The sequence below is a fragment of the Mustela lutreola genome, chromosome 5, assembly GCF_030435805.1.
Source record: "Mustela lutreola isolate mMusLut2 chromosome 5, mMusLut2.pri, whole genome shotgun sequence".
Taxonomy (NCBI): Eukaryota; Metazoa; Chordata; class Mammalia; order Carnivora; family Mustelidae; genus Mustela; species Mustela lutreola.
The window spans coordinates 60,152,414-60,170,131 of record NC_081294.1 but is presented as its reverse complement, the minus strand read 5'-3'; the positions used below and the strand labels follow the sequence as shown (position 1 = coordinate 60,170,131).

The window sequence follows — 17,718 nt, the reverse complement described above, 5'->3', positions numbered from 1 at the left end:
TGGATTCTCTTCCTTTGAACTTTAAAAAATATTAGGGACAAATAAAATATTTTGCATCTAAATAAACACATGATGTTCAATCTTTGCTGGAAATTTAAGCAAAGCAAATAAAAACTGGGACTGAGTTTTTTTCATCCAACCAGTAGGTAATAATTCCTAAATTTGATCGTGTCCAGGCTTGGTGAGTATGTGGGGAATCGGCCACTCTATGCACGGGCCTTGTACACGCATTTGACGATTGGTGTCCATGTTATGGGGAAAAGTATCCAATAAGTATCAAAATTGAAAAATGTAGAAATCCTTTGCTCTAGAATTTTTGCTCAGCTGTCTGATCTTTATTCTAGGGAAATGGAATGGGCAAAAATTGCAAGGAGCGTTTAATGCAGCACTGTTTAAGTCACCTGACTCTCTCAGCTCTCATCAGCTGGAGGCTACAAATGAGCAACATTTATTTTGATAGACAAGCATCTGGGCTCAGAGGCACAGCTCACAGCTACACAGATATTTCTGGGAATTTGCAGAGATTCCCTATGTGTTCAGGTGCCCTTTGCTCTGACCTGCTTGTTGGTTCTCCAGCCCAAAGCCTCCTCAAGGAGATGGACTTGTACCTTCTTGGATGCCCCTCCAGGCCCACTCCCCACTCGGCTTTAGACTCTTCTCTGCAGGCTGACCATAGGGGCGAGAGCAACAGGCTTCTCTCTACCAGTTGGTTTCAGTGAATGGGGTTCAGGAGACCAAAAAAAAGGGTCCCTGGACAGTGAAGTCAGCTCCTCATTCCCTAGCTTGTCTACTGAGGGTCCCAGGCTGCTGCAGGAGACCCTCCTTCTGATGCTGGACACAGCTCCTTTCCCTCATCCCTCAGTCCAGAATGGCTCCAAAGTGCTCCATCTTTCCCTGTGCTCCTTACAACCTGCCCACACCATTGTCAGCAGTTCTAAAACCTCCTTGATTTTCCCAGTTTGAGTGTACTCTCTAAAATGGTGTGCCGGGAAACCGCTCTCCTAAAAAAACAAACAAACAAACAAACAAACAAAAACACACACACACACACAAAAACAAAAAAAACCACGAAAGCCCCCACTCACATTGTTTGTAGATTTCACTTCCCCTGTGGCGGATTTCCGGCTCCCAGCAATGTAACAGCTGGCAGGGGAAGCGCTCCTGTGAAGCTGGTGTGAGCCTGCTGAGCACACTACCAGCCCTGCCCTTCCTGCAAGACCCTGACCGGTGCAGGGATATGTTGGGCCGCTGCCTCTGCCACGGCTACCGTGAATGATGTTGCAGATTGCCCTATTAGGGGGCATCGCTGTGAGCCCTTTGTTCTCATCAGAGTCTGAGTCCCAAAGACTATGGTGTGAAAACAGCTCCACCAGCCTCCACGTATTTCCTCTGCCTTGTCTCTCCCTCTTCCCCCAAAGTTCAAATCACGCCCGGACTGGGCTAGGAAACCATGAACTGCTGCCCTCTTCCATTTCTATGGCTCGGTCCTCTTCCTCCCCGGGTTCTGGTCCCCAAGCTCTGTCCTTGTAGATCCAATCTCTGTCACACCTGCCCGTTCCAGAACAATGATGGGTGTAAGGGTGGGGATGGTTGGGACAGCCCACCCACCCACAGAGGGCAACTCTGAGCTCCGCTGATAAGCAAACAGGCCCCCTTCCTAAATGTCCAACAACATGGCTTCAATTAAATACACTACTGCTTCCCCATATGAAACAGTACGGTACAAGATTTTAGACAAATGTGCTCTGGTCTGGGAAAATGACTCTAATATTCCATTACATTAAGGAGCAAGAGGTTTTTTTCTTGGTCAAATGATACGACATGGATGAACCTTGAGGACATTATGCTGAGTGAAATAGCCTGACAAAAAAGGGCGATCACCGTAGGATTCTAATTATATGAGTTGTCTAAAGTAGTCAGACTCAGAAACAGAGCGTAGATGGGGCTGACGAGGAGGGAGAGACGGGGAGTGGTTTAATAGGTACAGAGTTTCAGTTTTGCAAGATGACAAAATTCTGGAAATCTGTTGCTCAACCGTAATAACCACTCCCAAACTGTAGACTTATAATTGGGTAAGATGGTGAATGTTTTTTGAAAAAGTAAGAGATTTTTTTTTTTTTTCCCAAACCAAACCACAAACCACAGCAAATCCCCAAGATTTCTGTTTATCTAGAGATGTGACAGTGAATAAGAACTGTTTTTGCCCTGGATCTCAGGGAGCTTACACTCCAGTGGGGAGACCCGGGAATGGGGAAGGCGCATGAACAAACATAACATTACAGGGACGGGGAGTGCTTGGAGGGAGCTGCACACAGTGCTTCCAGCATCTTTAATCACGTGTGGCTTAGGGAATGGGAGGTGAGGTGGGCACCTCAGAACTGAGACCCAGGGGAGAGGAAGAGCTCCCTAGCAGGGGGGACACAGGGATGTGCCCTCTGGAGGGAGAGAATGTCCGCATCCTCTTATGAGTATCTAAAAAGACACACCCACCCGGGACCTGCAGTTGCCTCCAAGTGGCAGGGCTATCACAGTGCCTTATCTTCTTCCTGTCCTTGTCTGTCATCCCACTTTTCCACAGTGAGCATGGATGGTTTTGCAGTAAGGAAGAGGCGTAAGCAAACGATCTTACCGCACAGATGGATAGCAGGGCTCTTTATTTATTTATGCTGTTCCTTGTTTCAAAGAGGATTTCAAGCTGCTTACAATTATGTTAACAATACAGCAGGCTAAAATACCTTGTCACTAAGTAAGAAAAATGAGGGGAAGCAAAAACACGGCTTGAAGAGTCCGATGGGAAAGGCAGGCGGCCTCCCTTCACTCAGAGGGGGCGGCCCTGTCAGGTTCCTCATCACGTCCAGTCTTGTCATCTAATTCAAATATGAACATTTCTTGGTCCTGTTTTTACACTTTGTCTTCTCAACTCCATTGAAAAATCCCTCACTGCCATTTCCTCTTTTGTGACTCTCTTTCCCTGAAAATATACCTTTCATTTTTCCATTGTGCCTTTTTGCGGTTTTAAAAATCCGGGGCACCTGGGTGGCTCAGTGGATTAAGCCGCTGCCTTCGGCTCAGGTCATGATCTCAGTGTCCTGGAATCGAGTCCCGCATCGGGCTCTTTGCTCAGCGGGAGCCTGCTTCTCTCTCTCTCTCTGCCTGACTCTCTGCCTACTTGTGATTTCTCTCTCTGTCAAATAAATAAATAAAATCTTAAAAAAATAAAAAATAAAAAAAAAATAATAAAAATCCACCTTGTGCCTTCCCCATCAGTGACGGACTCAGAGCCTCTGCACGGTAAGGCCTCGAGTGTCTGCGAGCCAGTGGCTTCCCTAGGACAGAGCGCAACTCACAACCACTCCCTGCGGCAGACAGCTGGCGACACGCCCTCTGCACGGGCTCTGGACACGGTTGCCAATTTGATGTATGGGACTTATTATCCCAAGTGGTGGCAGAGAATAGATATTGATTCAAAAGTGTTTAAATAAATAAGTGGATGCACAATCCAGAAAGGACGATAGACTGAGGAGATGGCCTTACACAGCTGCTGAAGTGGACTCCCAAAAAAACACTAGTTCTCTCAAAGACTATGCCTCAGGACATCACGGAGGCCTGGATCCCTCGCATCACGTGACAGGGGAGTGACCTTGGGCAAGTCACAGGAACAAGATCTTTTGGGAGGACTGTTGAGAAGAATGGCTATGTGTGTACATTTGTGTGTGCATATGCACACGCGTGTATGTGCACACACGTGCACACATGTATATATGCACATATATGTGTACACAGGCACACATGTGTGCATGTGTTTTCGTGTGTGCAGACATGTATAGGTGTGTGGGTGTGTGTATGCATATGCATGTATGCATCGTGTGTACACTATGTGCCTATGCACATATCTGTATACACGTGTGCACAAATGTGCATGTATACGCACACATATGTGTCTATATGTGCACGTGCATGCACACATGCATATGTGTATGTGTGTAACTGTATATGTACACATGTAGGTATACATGTGCACACACACATATATGCATGCACACGTGTGTATATGTATGCATGTATACATGTATATATGTGTATGTATTTACATATGGATGTGGCTCATACCCTGGCACATAGTAGTTGCTCAATTAATGAAAATACCCTCTTGTAACACCGCCCTTCTATTCCACTTGTGCAGCAGTGAGCAACCTAAGATAAGAACATACAGAGCTTTACTAAAGCTTCCCCATACTACTCCACACAGTCATCTCAGGCTTTTTCAGCCCCACTGGTTCAACACTACCACAGTCACCAGCAACAGAAAGTTTCCCTTTGAAATCACTTGCAGTACATTCTAGTAACTGTCACTGCATAACAAATGCCCTCAGAATATAGTGGCATAAAACTATTGAATTTGCTCATGGATTTTTGTAGATGGAGAATTCAGAGTGCACACAGAGGGTGGCTGGTCTTGGCTCCATGATGTCTGAGGCCTCAGCTGGGGGTCCGAAGAGGAGTCTGGAGTCACCTGCAAGCTCCTTCCCTCAAGTGTCAGCGGGGGATGCTGGTTGTTGGCTGGGAACTGAGCTGGGGCTGTCAGCTGAAGCAGCTATGCGTGGCCTCTTGGCTTCTGCATAATACGATGGCTGGCTCCGAGGGGAGTGTCGCGAGAGAGGACGCCCAGGGAAAGCTGGATCACTGTGTATGACTTAGCTTTGGAAATCACATAGTGTCACCTCCATCACATTCTCTTGCCCAGGTGGTTGCAGAGCTCTGCCAAGATCGAAGGATACAGATGCCCCTCCTGACGCAGTGTTGATGCCACATTGTTAGATGAGCACACGGGATGGATCGCATGTTGGTATGGGCATCTTTGGAAAATACAACCTGCCCGTCAGGTAGCTTAGGTGATCTCTTATTTTTCAAAAACACTGAGGAGAGGTATAATTGTCTCCATTCTAGAAATGGACAAACTGAATTTAGAGATACAAAGTAACCTGCCCTGGTTACTTTATTTAACCCCCCTGAACCTCAGGTTCAGCATCTATAAAATGCGTAGAAAAATCTCTACCTGACTAGCTTGTTATGAGCTAGCAGTGCTTATTATGATAGGGTGTTGGAAGTTTGGAGTCGGGGAGGCATTTTGTGATCTCTGACAGTCTGTGTTAGTGCCGAGTACTACTCCGTATTGTTGTAGCTTTGTTATTTCCTTGCCCTCCCCCTGCAGCCCCACATGCAGCTAGGGACCTGAGTTTTTCTCCACACCTTTTGGAGAACAGAGCTTGTTCCAGCATTTTGGAGAGGGGCTCACTTTCAGGCAACAGTAGAGCTTATGGTCCACCTTCCTTGCCTGTTTCCCTACCTTGTGAAGAATTCTAATGTTTGCTTACAGATTCCAAACGTGTAACCCTTAATAACTCATTCAATCGATTATGAGCAAGTGGCCTTTTGGTCATACTTGAAATGGCTCTGTTGCATGCACCATGTCTCTCTCCCCCAGGGGGAGAGGGATGAAGGACTGGCATTTTTGCATTAGTTCACGGGCACCAGAAGGGCTCTTCTGGCTCCTGGATGGGCCAAGGACCATCGGGGAAAACCACTCCTCTGGGGATTCATTCCAGGCCCCATGTCGCTCCTTGTCAATCTACCTGTGAGGTCTAAGGTCTTATAAGACCCCCTTGTGGCTCACTGGTCATATCAAGAGGCACAAATCTCTGCCCATGCCTCCAAACTGTACTTCGACAGTCTCTGGGAGGCCGCTCAGCAGAGCAGGCTGTCCCTGGACCTGGCTGGCTGGAACAGCTGTGAAGGCCTCACTGCTTTCAGCTTCTGCTTGGCTGGACGTTAAAAGGTGGGTTTCTCATCCTCTGCCTCAAATCTTCGCTATCCCTAACACTCATCATTATCCTAAACAAAGTTAGTTTAAAAAAATCCCAGCAACATAGTTGAGAAAATTGAGGCTCAGAGAGATGCCGTGACCTGCCCAGGGTCACACAACATTTAAGTGCCAAAGGCTCGGGAGGGTTTGGATGCTTCTATGGGGATTTGCCAACCCCCTTGTAGCTGATAAGCCCAACCCCTTGGAGCTCTAACTCCTCCTCTCTCCCTTGTGTCAACAAAAGGAAAACCATTTCCTATTCCCGGCTTCCCTGCCAGCCCAGAGAGACTGATGATGAAGAAACATCTCTAAATGTACCAGGATGGTCTTTCCTGGTTTCTCAGTTTTGCTCAGTCTTTTGTTGTTCGAAATCTGTTTCTTTCAGACCCTGGAAACTGCAGGTGTGGCGGCCTGAGTAACAGCTGCCCTTGTCTCCTAGGCTTGGGACGGACTCTCTGGAGTTTGTGTCCTGGGGCTGTGTGCTCAGACTTGACCATGTTTGGGCATGGAGGCCTGTCCCGGATGGGGACCAGAGGCCGCTCTCCCAGAGATGGGCTGAGAGCCCAAGCTTCCTGCTGCAGCTCAGGCAGCCTCTTTTGGGGTGGGGGCTGGGGGCCAGGCCAAAAGTCTCTGCCTGCTGAAGACTCCAGGGCTCCAGAAACTGTGAGTACTGCCTCCACAGCACTTGGGGAGTGGTTTCTCCAGAGCCTGGGGCTAGAGGGGAGAGCGTGGGGGAGGGAGATTGGCAGTGGGAACTCGCTTCCTAGGGAAGCCCATCACGACTCTGGGCTCCAGGGGCCCTGACAGTGGTGTTGCCCAACGTAAGACCTGCTGGTGTTTGGGCCCGTGGTCTGGTGGCCTGCTCCATGGCTGGGTCACTCAAGTCGTTCAGCATCCTCACACTCAGGTCCCAGCTTCCAGAGCAGCTGGAAGGAGAGCAGCAGCCCGGAGAGCAGGACCAGTCCTGGCTCTTGTCCCCAGGGGAGGGATGGGACAAAAGTAGGCTCAGCAAGAGAACTGGGGACTTCTGCTCCAAACCTTCAGGATTCCCTTTGGTAATAGGAGCCACTATTTATTGAGAGCTGGCATTGGGCCTGATACTGGGATCAATATGTGATATTTGGTATGTCACCTGGTCTTTGTCAGAACTCTCTGGAGCCGGTACTATTATTCTCATTTAACAGCCACTCGGTTGCTACGTGGCAAAGTCAGGATTTGATCCTGGATCTGCTGACCTCAGAATCCTCCCTGCCTCACATTCCACCAAACCTTTGAACACTGTACTCTGTGCCCTATCCTTCTAAGGAAAAGAATGTCAACCAAAATGCCAGGTGCTATTTTCTTTCACCTTTCTCCATCTTTCCTAAATTCCTAAAATCTTTTCTAAATTCAGAGTTCAGACGTTGAGTGACTTTTCTAAGCGGAAGATAGGGCCAAAAAGTTCAGAGATACTCAGCAACTCTCAAAAGTGAAAAGTTCTTCTTGGAGTCTAACTGAAATCCCTTCTATTAGAGCTACAATTCCTTTCTTCCCGTCCAGACCTCAGGGAAGATCAGCAGTGCCTATCCTTCCTCCTGCCAGAAGGCACCCACTGTGGTTGTTTAATTCCATATCCACACCCATATCCTTACCCCCTTCTTTTATCCTGTGAGGTTTTAGGAGCGTTGACCACCACTCTGCAAAGCTACTCACTTGGTGTAGGGAATAATCTCATCAAAGCATTACAGACAGGTGGCATCTGAGCAACAGGCAGGGTTCAGACTTCTCTGTGACAGGAGAGCCTCTCCTCTCCTCTCCCCTCCCCTCCCCTCCCCTCCCCTCCTCTCCTCTCCTCCTAGCATCTCAAACCTGGTCACATAGTACCCCTGCCTTCCCACCATCCAGAGTGCCTGGGTCTGGGAGGGCTGAGGGGCTAGAAGGTAGGGCACATGCCAAGGGCCCCTCCTCGAGGGCACCCCATGTTCCAGGAAAGAACCGGTTTTGTTTGGGGCACCCAGCCCTCCTGGCCCTTCTCTACTTGCTGCCCCCAGCCCAGGCAGCCTTGCCCTGGGATTATTTGTAAACTGTGAAATGCTCCATGTTTTTCTGAGACAAGTGTCCCAGAAGAAAGTGCTCAGATGTCCTACCGCTACTGTCCACTGTATTCACTTATCTCCTGTATTCCTTTTCTACTGTTGCTATTAACAGATCACCACAAACTTGGTGGCCTCAAACAATAGAAATCTCCTCTCACAGAGTTCTGGAAGCCAGCGAAGTGTTGGAAGAGCTGAAATCAAGGTGTTGGGTGGGCCCACTCCATCCAAGGCCGAGGGGACAATCCACTGTTCCTTGTCTCCTCTGGCTTCTGGTGGCTGCTCAAACTTCCTGGCATGTGACCACACCACTCCAATCTCTCCACCCTGGTCATTATCATCTTCTCTTCTGTGTCTCATCTCCCTTCACCTTGCTCCCGTACAGACCCTTGATTATGTTTAGGGTCTACATGAATAATCCAGGATAATCCCCCATCCCAGGATCCTTAAATTAAGGTCTTTGCCATGTAAAGTACTGCTCACAGATTCCAGGACTGAGAATATGGACCCCTTGGGGTCATTACTGAACCTACCACACATTGTGTGGCCTTGGACAAGTCTCTCTACCTACCTCTGAGCCACAGATGCTTCAACAGTAGAATGGGGATGATAACACTTGCCTCTCAGTTGGTGGGAGGTTTACGTGTGTTCAAAAAGACCTCAGGAGTTGCAAAGCTCCGTAACAAACTAGAGGTGATGTTGACCATTGAGCACCGTCCCCTCTTACCTGTCCCATCTTCTGTGGGTTACTCGTTGCCTGTGCTGATCTCATGTCTGTTTGCCTCTGTGGCTCTAGAAATGACCAGTGCCTGCAGTGGACATGGGAAAGAAGCTGGTGATGGCCCAGAAGCGGGGAGAGACTCGAGCCCTTTGCCTGGGTGTGGCCATGGTGGTGTGTGCGGTCATCGCCTACTATATCCTGGGCACGACCGTGCTGCCCCTCTACCAGAAAAGGTAGGGAACTCTCCTGACCTGCCCCATCCTCCAGCTTCTCTCTGATGGATCTGGTCGACCAGGAAGCCCATCCTTCTTCCTACCTCTCTCCCCATTGATTTCACACCAGGAAGGAAGGGCTGGACAATCATTCTGAGGGTGAAGGATTTGAGTTCAGGGAGGGTGGGTCTGACCGGACCCTGCTTATCTGGGGTTCTGGGACATGGGGGTAGCAGACATAGGAGGCCCTTCTCATAAAAAGCAGCAAAAGATCAGAGCAAACCCCGCCCCCCCAGTGTGAGTTTGATCCTAGGAGAAATCAGAGGTTATAGATTTTCACAGCTTATCTGCACAGTTTGATTCCCCTTCTGAAACCTCCCGGCCAAGTGGGTGTCTAGCATCTTGTTGAATATCTCAAGGGATGGGGTGCTCAGGACCTCACGGTATATACCATTTCATTTTGAGGCTTTTCTGAGAAGTAGGAAATGTCTACACTGAGCCAAAAGCAGCTTCCATGGAGCTCTGCTCTGGAATCTCAGAGAAAGTTCCTTGCTTGCTGACATGTCAACCACTTGGACTTTTAAAGGCAAAGCTGTGAAGTTCCTGATCCGTTCTCTGTTTGGAACAAACACGCTCCGTTCTCTCAAACTGCTTTTTTTTTTTTTGTGAGGATAAGTCTCCGACCCTCGCCTCTGGGCATGTTCCAGCTGCTGACAGCCCCTCCATCTGGCAACGTGTGTCCTGCCAGATACATGCGAGATGAATCATGATTGATTCGCTAATGTGTTTATAAGCCTGTTAGCCTCTCCTGAGCCTGCTTCTTTGTCACTTTTTATAACCCTGGACTGATTCCAGGTTGGAATCTTCCCCAAAGGAGGCCCTGTTCAGAACTGCTATGTGCCTGTGACCCATTATCTCCAGGTTCACCCCGTCCCCACCTACTTCCCTACCCTGGCACAAATCAAGCCCCTTCTGCATCACCTCTTTTTGGGGGGCGAAAGGCACAGATTCTGAAGCTAATCAGATCTGCACTCGGGTCCTGTGTGGCCTCAGAAAAGTCCCTTGACCTCTCTGAGCTTTTCTTCCTACCCCCTACAAGGTGAGGCTGATGTGGCCAATGGGTCTCGGGGTCTGGCTGCTTATCAGAATCAAGGCAGAGAGTTTTTAAAAGCATATCAGGGCCTGAGCCTCACATACCTTAGAAATTCTGATTCACCTCTTCTGGGGTATGGCTGGGACATGGGAATCATCTCAAAAGTTCCCCAGGATTTTGGGTCAGCAGCCAGGGTAAGAACCACTTATGTAGGTGATGTTTAAGAGGCTAATAAGCATTGCTATTCTGATTCTATGGTTCTTTTCTTGGGCCCAACCACTCTGGAGTCACACTCCTTTAGTGCTGGTTGCTTATGGCAAGATGAGGGTCCCAAACCCCAGGTCTCTCTAAATGGGTTGAAACCCGATGCTCTGCATCACCCAGGTTCTGACATATGTGTGTGTCTGCATGGTCTCCCCAGTGTGTGGACCCAGAAATCCACATGCCATCTGATTGAGACCAGCATCAGGGAGCAGGAGGAGCTAGAGGGCAAGAAGGTACCCCAGTATCCGTGCCTGTGGGTCAACGTGTCAGCTGTGGGCCGGTGGGCTGTGCTGTACCACACAGAGGACACTCGGGACCAGAACCAGCAGGTACTGACTGGGGGAGGAGGGATGGGAAGGTATCCTCTTGCCCCTGGCAGGTGTGTGGGCCTCTTCCTAACTGAATCCCCATCCCTGCTCTGGGGAGTGGAGGCCGAGAGAACTGAGCCTCCTTGACAAGGGTCCACAACTGCTATGAGGTCCAACCAGACTTAGCTCCTCTGGGCTGGACTCAGACTTAGCTCCTCTGGGCTGGAGTCAGGCAGACCTGGGTTTGAGTCCCCACTCTGCCACCAACTGCTGTATGACCCGGGCCCCGCCTGGGCTGAAGTCCAGTCATGAAGTCAGAGGCTGGGTGGTGTGCTGGGCTCGGTGTTGGTGGATGGCAGGCACTCCTATAAGGTAATTCAAATGAGAGACCAGAGCCAGAGCTGACCCCACGGAGAAGAACCCCTGAAACCAGCCCCACTCGGTGAAACCAGAGGCCCAGGGCTGCAGCAGACTCTGGAGGCCAGTGTTTGGGAGATTTTCCCCAGCCCCTCATCCTATCCTTTCTTCCAGAAAACACAAGTTGACCATAACTATTCCCTCATTCCCTCATTCATCCAGGAGTCCCTGAGCACGTCCTGTGATAGGACCTCGGGACTCAGGAGGAGAGAGCTCCTATGGGAAATAACACCTAGTGGGGCAGGATCCGTGCCACAGAGAGTAGCAGAGGAAATTATGGGGTTAAAGGCGGGAGTGACTCTTTTTCCAGCCAACAGAGAGGTGAGGGTGTCAAAAAAACGTTTGGGTCAGGCTTGAAAAATCATGCAGGTGTTAGATACAGAGAAACAGGAATGCAGCATGCCTGGAGAGGGGCGGGCAGAGACCACCGTGTGGCGGGAGGAAGGGCCTAGAAGAGAAGGACCTGGAAGGGGTGCTGCAGTCATTGATGCAGGGGGCATTGGGGCGGGGCAGCAGGGGGACACACAGGTGGACTCTACCTGACCCAATGATGGGAGCAGAAAGCTTTTTGTTTGTGGTAGGTTTCTGTTCGATTTTTGAGAAAAGCAAAACTTTAATGAAGAATGCTACAAGTTATGGATAATAATAAGTTTGAAAAAAAATTTTTTTAAATTAAAAAAAAAATTTTAAAAAGATTATAGCAAACACTTTACTGATTTTTTTTTTTCCCCCTCAAATGATAGTCTTTAAAGATGTCTGAGTGAGACAGCAGACAGTGTGGTAGGACAGGAGATGTGTGTGTTGAATTCGAGATCAAGATACGACACAGCACTGTCAGGGAAGCCGGTGGAGGAAGCCGGCCCGCAGAGCATGGAGCTAGGCATTCGTGTTCAATCAGGATTGTTTTTCCAAGCCTTAGAAGTCCGGCATAAGGAAGGGAATTGGGGGGGAGGCCTAAGCTCATCTACAATCACTGTTTTACCCCAAACTGCCCTGGTTCAACCTCATGAGAAGTGGGGGTGTTCTGCCTGAACAGCCAGCAAATAGTAGAGCCAGTGCCAAGGCAGGCAGTGCTCTCTGTTCCAGCCCACCAGGGCTCTCACCAGCCTGGGCTCTGAACACTCAAAGCTCCTTTGCGTTCGTTTCAGAAGGTCAGAGCTTTATCTGGAACAGGTTCGCTCCGAAGAATTCTCACGACGCCGAGTTTCACAGGGAGTGGAGTCCTAAGTGGCTCCTAACAGATCCACCATTTCCCGTAGTATTTCCCAGGGGAAGGTTCTACTGGTTCCCAGGAATTTAAATTCAAGTAGACCGTAAAGAAGGGAAATGCTAATGATATTCTGGCACTGTACGAGCTGTGTGCCCGTCCTTTCTGCAAGGACTACTGAGTTATGGCATTAAAATGTGATTGGGTAAGCTGGCCCTGCTCGACTCTGGCCGTGCACTGGAACCAGCGGCGGACTGAACAAAGTTGGCTTTCTATACCAGACCACCTGACGCAGAATCTCTGGACTCTCCAGGGGCTTCTGAGGTTTAGAACTACTTTTGCGAGCAACCAGGAGTGTTTAAAGGGTCTGTGAGCTAAGCATGATCAGAGTGGTACAGAGGAGCGTGAGGTTCAGTGGCCAGGCAGAGAGGCTGGGGCCACGGCCAATAGCCAGGCTGCAGATGGGCCTGTAGTCAGGATAGATGCTGACGGTCAGAGTTAGGTAGCTAATGGGATGGGAAGGGCAGGGCGCTGAGGGTGCCCAGTGAGATTACTGATGGTGCTGGGAGTTCATGGAGAAGTGGGTTTGGACAGTGCAAGGTGACAGACCCGTTCCATTAACACTAGCATGACTCAGCCCCACCAGATGAGAAAAGAGCCCCCAAGTCCTCCTGAATCCGCTTCTACCAGGACCCCTGCTTCTTCTTTGGCAATCGGTGGTCGCTGGTCTATCCTGAGGAGTAAGAAGTCAGGCAGGAGTGACCACTGGCGTGCTAGGGATTGGGGGCAGGCTCACTCACAGGCTGCCCGCCAGACCCTGAGTTTGCCAGCCTCTCCCTACCCCACTGCTCCCCGGGTCTGTTTCTGCCACACACCTTCCAGTCCTGTCTCCATGCCAAGTCAACTACCCTCACAAACCTATTTTACAAGACTCAGAGAAGTGGTGGCACCCACCAAGTCTCACAACTTTGGACCTGGTAGCTGAATCCGGGTCTGTCTGGCTCCACAGCCACACCTTTGCTCAATGGAGTACGTTACTCAAGGTCAGAGTCAGAGACATTGGGAAGATAGGTAAGGTCCCCTCTGTGCAGAAGTCTGAGTTAATCTGCTCCTGGGACCCTGCTGTACCCAACAACTTTGAAGGTTAGATTCCTTGGAGGCAGCTCTCCCCAGCCTCACGTGCTCTCTGGCTGTTTAGGGGACGGCTCTGGACATGGCTCCCCCACTTCCCAGGCTGTCAGGACCCTGATGCAACTATCTCCCAAACTGCCGGATGGGTGCTATCTGGGCAGGCAGCTTTGGGGACAGGGTCTCATTCAAATCCAAGGAGTAACCAAGGCCTAGGGAGGAGCCAGCTCAACACTCAGACTTTGATCTCAGTCTCAGACTACTATGCATGAAGGAGTCACTTGTTTGCTGGGCTCCACCCCAGAAATTCAGAGTGAGTAGGAACCTGTGCTCTGGCCAGCCCTCCAGCTAGTCTGCTGCAGGTGCTGTGGGGGATCCCCTCGTAGAAACTTCCAGAACCTCACATAAACAACCTTCAGACCTCCTGGTACAGAACCGAGATGTAACCAGGGTCTCCCCTCTGTGCATCCTCTGCAGAGCTTCCCAGCAGGAAGGACCTCGCCTGACGGAGCCAGAGGCTCCTAATAGCAAGCGTCGGCATCAGGATCAATGCGTTCTATGTTCCGCCTATACAAGCTCCTTCAAATGTATTCTCTCCTTCCTTCGAATCCCAGTGTCAGATACTGGCTTGCCAATATCTTCTGTCTGGCTCACATAGTGCTAGACCTCAAAGGGTTTGCAATTCACATTTTTGCCAATATTTTAAAATTGTGAGAGTTCACATTAGAATGTGGCTTTCTAGTTTTTCTTGAAATGTCGGAGGCCTGGGTACCATAGATCTCCCGGATCTCATGGCATCCAGCGTCCAGATAAAGTGACAATTGTCGGTCTGGATGCTTCCAGCTCTCCCCATTTCACCAGTGACCCCCCCCCCCCACCCCGTCCCTGACTGTCCTCCGTGGCACAAGGCGAGTGTCGGCTGACTCTTGTCATCTTCTTTCCTGACCCGCTTCACCTGGGGATGTTATGTGCACATGCCCTGTGGGAAATTGAGTGTATGACCTCTGCCCCATATCCGAATATAGAGCCCAATGGGTCTGTGTCACTCTTGGGTTAGTTAAGTTCGAAGTCCTTCTTTAATAACGTCCTTTGAAACACATAGTGCTCTTAACCCCTTCAAGAGACAAGATGACAAGGCTCAGAAAGGTAAGCAATTTGCCTCAGGTCCCACAGCCGATGGAAACAGAGCCACAACTCCAGCTGGGCCCCTGCTTCCTGGTGAACGGCTCCTGGGCCACCGCTCTCACACGTGACACTGCAAAGGAACCCTCTAGAACCACACAGTGCACAGCCTGACGAGTTTCCGACAGACGTCACGCCCAGCCGGGGGCCCAACTCCAAAGCCAACGCTTTCCTTTACTTCATGTCAGCTCTTCCTCTCTCCCAGAGAAACCAGGATTTCCAACCTCATGGGTGCTCTCGCCTTCCCCCCACAGTGCTCCTACATCCCAGACAGCCTGGAGAACTACCAAGCGGCCCGGGCCGATGTGGAGAAGGTCAGGGCCACATTCCACGAGAAACAGATTTTCTACTGCTTCTCAGCCACTCGGGAGAACGAGACCACTGTCCTGTATCAGCGCCTCTATGGGCCCCGGACCCTGCTCTTCTCTCTCTTCTGGCCTACCTTCCTGCTGACTGGAGGTCTCCTCATTATCGCCATGGTGAAGATCAACCAGTCCCTCTCCATCCTAGCGGCTCAGAAGTAGGCCTCTCCATGTCCCAGAGCTGCCTCTGCTGCTAGAGACTGGGTGGGCCCCCAGGCTGCTCCCTACTTGGGTACCCTTGCCCCTCTTCCTGCCTTCCCACTGTTTCGCTCCATCCCATCTCTGCTATCTGGATGGGCTTTGGTGAGTCCCTTTGTCATGTCGTTCCTGATTAAGAATGTACACCACTTCTTAGTGCTTCAGAGAGCTCAAGGCCAGCACGTAACATTGTCCTATTACCTGTCCCCGCTCAGCTGACTGAAACCCACTTCCTGCCACACCACCCACCAGCCCCCAGATGCCAGTGATGCTCGTCTCCATGCCTGTGTTCTCGTGGTTGGCTCAAAGGCCTACCTTTGTCATCCATGGCAGATCTCACTCTCTTCTTTGAATTCCATCATGAAAACCACAGCAGCTCCCATGTATAGAGAACATTTAGAATTGGATTGTAGGATGCTAGGTGCTATGTATGTTTTTATTCCAATATTATTAATAAATATAGGTACGAACTTCCATTTGTAAAATACGTAAGTCCTGGGTGACTATAGTTCATCATACTGTACTGTATACTTGAACGTGGCTGAGAGAGTAAATCCTAAAAGTTCTCATCCCAAGGAAAAAAAAATTTGTTTTATTTTATTTTTTTTTTTAAAGATTTTATTTATTTATTTGACAGACAGAGATCACAAGTAGGCAGAGAGGCGGGCAGAGAGAGAGAGGAGGAAGCAGGCTCCCCGCTGAGCAGAGAGCCCGATGCGGGACTCGATCCCAGGACCCTGAGATCATGACCTGAGCCGAAGGCAGCGGCTTAACCCACTAAGCCACCCAGGCGCCCCATAAGGAAAAAAAATTTGTAACTGTGTATGGTGACAGATGTTAACTAGACTTACTGTGATGATCATTTTGCAATATATATAAACATATCAAATTATTATGCTGTACACCTGAAAGTAGTGTAATATCTCAATAAAAAATATATATATATCACAAGAGTCTATTAGAAAATACACTAAAATATATCAAAATATTAACAGTGGGATTGGGGATTGGGATGGTGGTTAATTTTAATTTTCTTTCTCATTCTTTTTATCTTTGGTACTTTTCTAAATTTTCAGCAGTAGGAAGGTGTGGTTTCATTGTTTTTTTTTTTTTTTTAAATAAATACGCTTGTCTTCATTTTTTTGAAGATTTTATTTATTTATTTGACAGAGAGAGTGAGCACAAACTGGGGTGGGGGTAGAGGCAGAGGGAGAGGGAGAAGCACACACCCTGCTGAGCAGTGAGGCTGACATGGGGCTCGATCCCAGGACCCTGGAATCATGACCTGAGCCAAGGCAGATGCTTAACCGACTGAGCCACCCAGGTGCCCCTCGTTGGGTTTGTTTTTAATCATAAAAGCAACGATTGATATTATTTTGGAAGGATTTGGAAAGGTGAGCCTGGGCTGGGGAGGGGTTGGGCTCCAATCAGAGGCAGGCTTTTAAGAACACACAATTTTAAGAACTCTCTGTGGAAGGAAGGAGACCACACAGACGGGGATTTATAATTTACAGTGCAGGTAAGTATATGATACTGGCTCTGCGACAGAAGCCTGTCTCACACTTGAAAAGGGCATAAGTGGAGCATGCCATCGTCCCTACCATTACTACTCTAAGAAGTCTTCCTAGAGCAGTGGTTCTCAAAGTATGGTCCCTGGGGCAGCAACATCAGCATTCTCTGGAGCCTTGGGAGAATGCACATTCTCAGGCCCTGACTCCAGCCCTTCTTAGTCAGAAACCCCTGGGGCATGTGGTGGTTTGGGGGGCAGATGAGGAGGGGGTTGGCACTCCATTTTAACAATGGCCTCATGGCTTCTGACGCGCCCTCAAGCATGAGAACCATGGGTGTAGAGAACCAGTGCCCTGTCACGGGGCTTTTCAGAACAGATAAATGACTGCTCCACAGGGCAAGTCCTGAGCTGGATGTGAAGTTAGGCTGGTACCTCTGAAGCTCCTTCTGGAGCTGTGATTCCAGCCACTGCCCCTGGGTATGAATGCTGTCTCTGCCATCTCACTGATTCTCAATTGTTTCATCTATTAAAAAAAAGTGACTCCTCCTTTAGGGTAGTGGGGAGGACCGAATAAAGGTTTGGCACATGTTAGGTGGCCAGAATGGAAGTAACTGAATACTCAGAAACTTCCAGAAGCAATGATACCAGTAAATGTTAGCCTGTGTTTATTGGTGTTCATGTATTAAATGCCGGGCACTGTGCTAAGCGCTCTGCCTTGTGAAAATTCAGGGAGGTACCACTGAGCCTACCTCAAAGAGCAGGAGAAGCAACATAGGATAGTGGTTAAGTATGGAACTTGAATGAGGACAGCCTGGCTTCAAATACCTGACCCTGCCATTCCCTAGCTGGGTAACTTGGGGCAAATAACCTCTCTGTGCCTCAATTTCCTCATTTGTAAAATAGGAACTAACAATATCTCCCTTTTAGGATTGTCACTATTAAACTGGTTATTTTATAAGCTTCTTAGAAGAGTAACTGACACATGGTAAGTGCCATATGATATAATGAAAAACTGAAGCTCTAAGAGTTCATTGGCCAAGGTCATCTGTATAGCAGTGAGGAGCTAGGAATCAAGCCCTGGGCTGTGTGATTCCAGAGCCTACTGTCAACCACTGTACTTGAGAAGACTCAGCTAGAGGACTGAGGACCCTACTCTCCCCAGAGCCCCAGGGGTCAGGTAA

At 49.3% G+C, this 17,718-nt stretch overlaps 2 protein-coding genes across 2 annotated transcripts in view; one reads left to right on the top strand and one right to left on the bottom strand.

Annotated features, from left to right (window-relative positions):
- KCNIP1 (potassium voltage-gated channel interacting protein 1) overlaps positions 1-17,718 on the bottom strand; it is a 339,834-nt gene that overhangs the window by 303,402 nt on the left and 18,714 nt on the right. The gene's annotated exons all lie outside the window — the stretch shown is intronic.
- KCNMB1 (potassium calcium-activated channel subfamily M regulatory beta subunit 1) lies at positions 6,135-16,164 on the top strand. The gene is made up of 4 exons (XM_059174286.1): positions 6,135-6,526; positions 8,732-8,889; positions 10,383-10,554; positions 14,722-16,164. Exons 2-4 carry the CDS (start codon positions 8,756-8,758, stop codon positions 14,989-14,991), a joined length of 576 nt encoding a protein of 191 aa, XP_059030269.1. The 5' UTR covers positions 6,135-6,526; positions 8,732-8,755; the 3' UTR covers positions 14,992-16,164.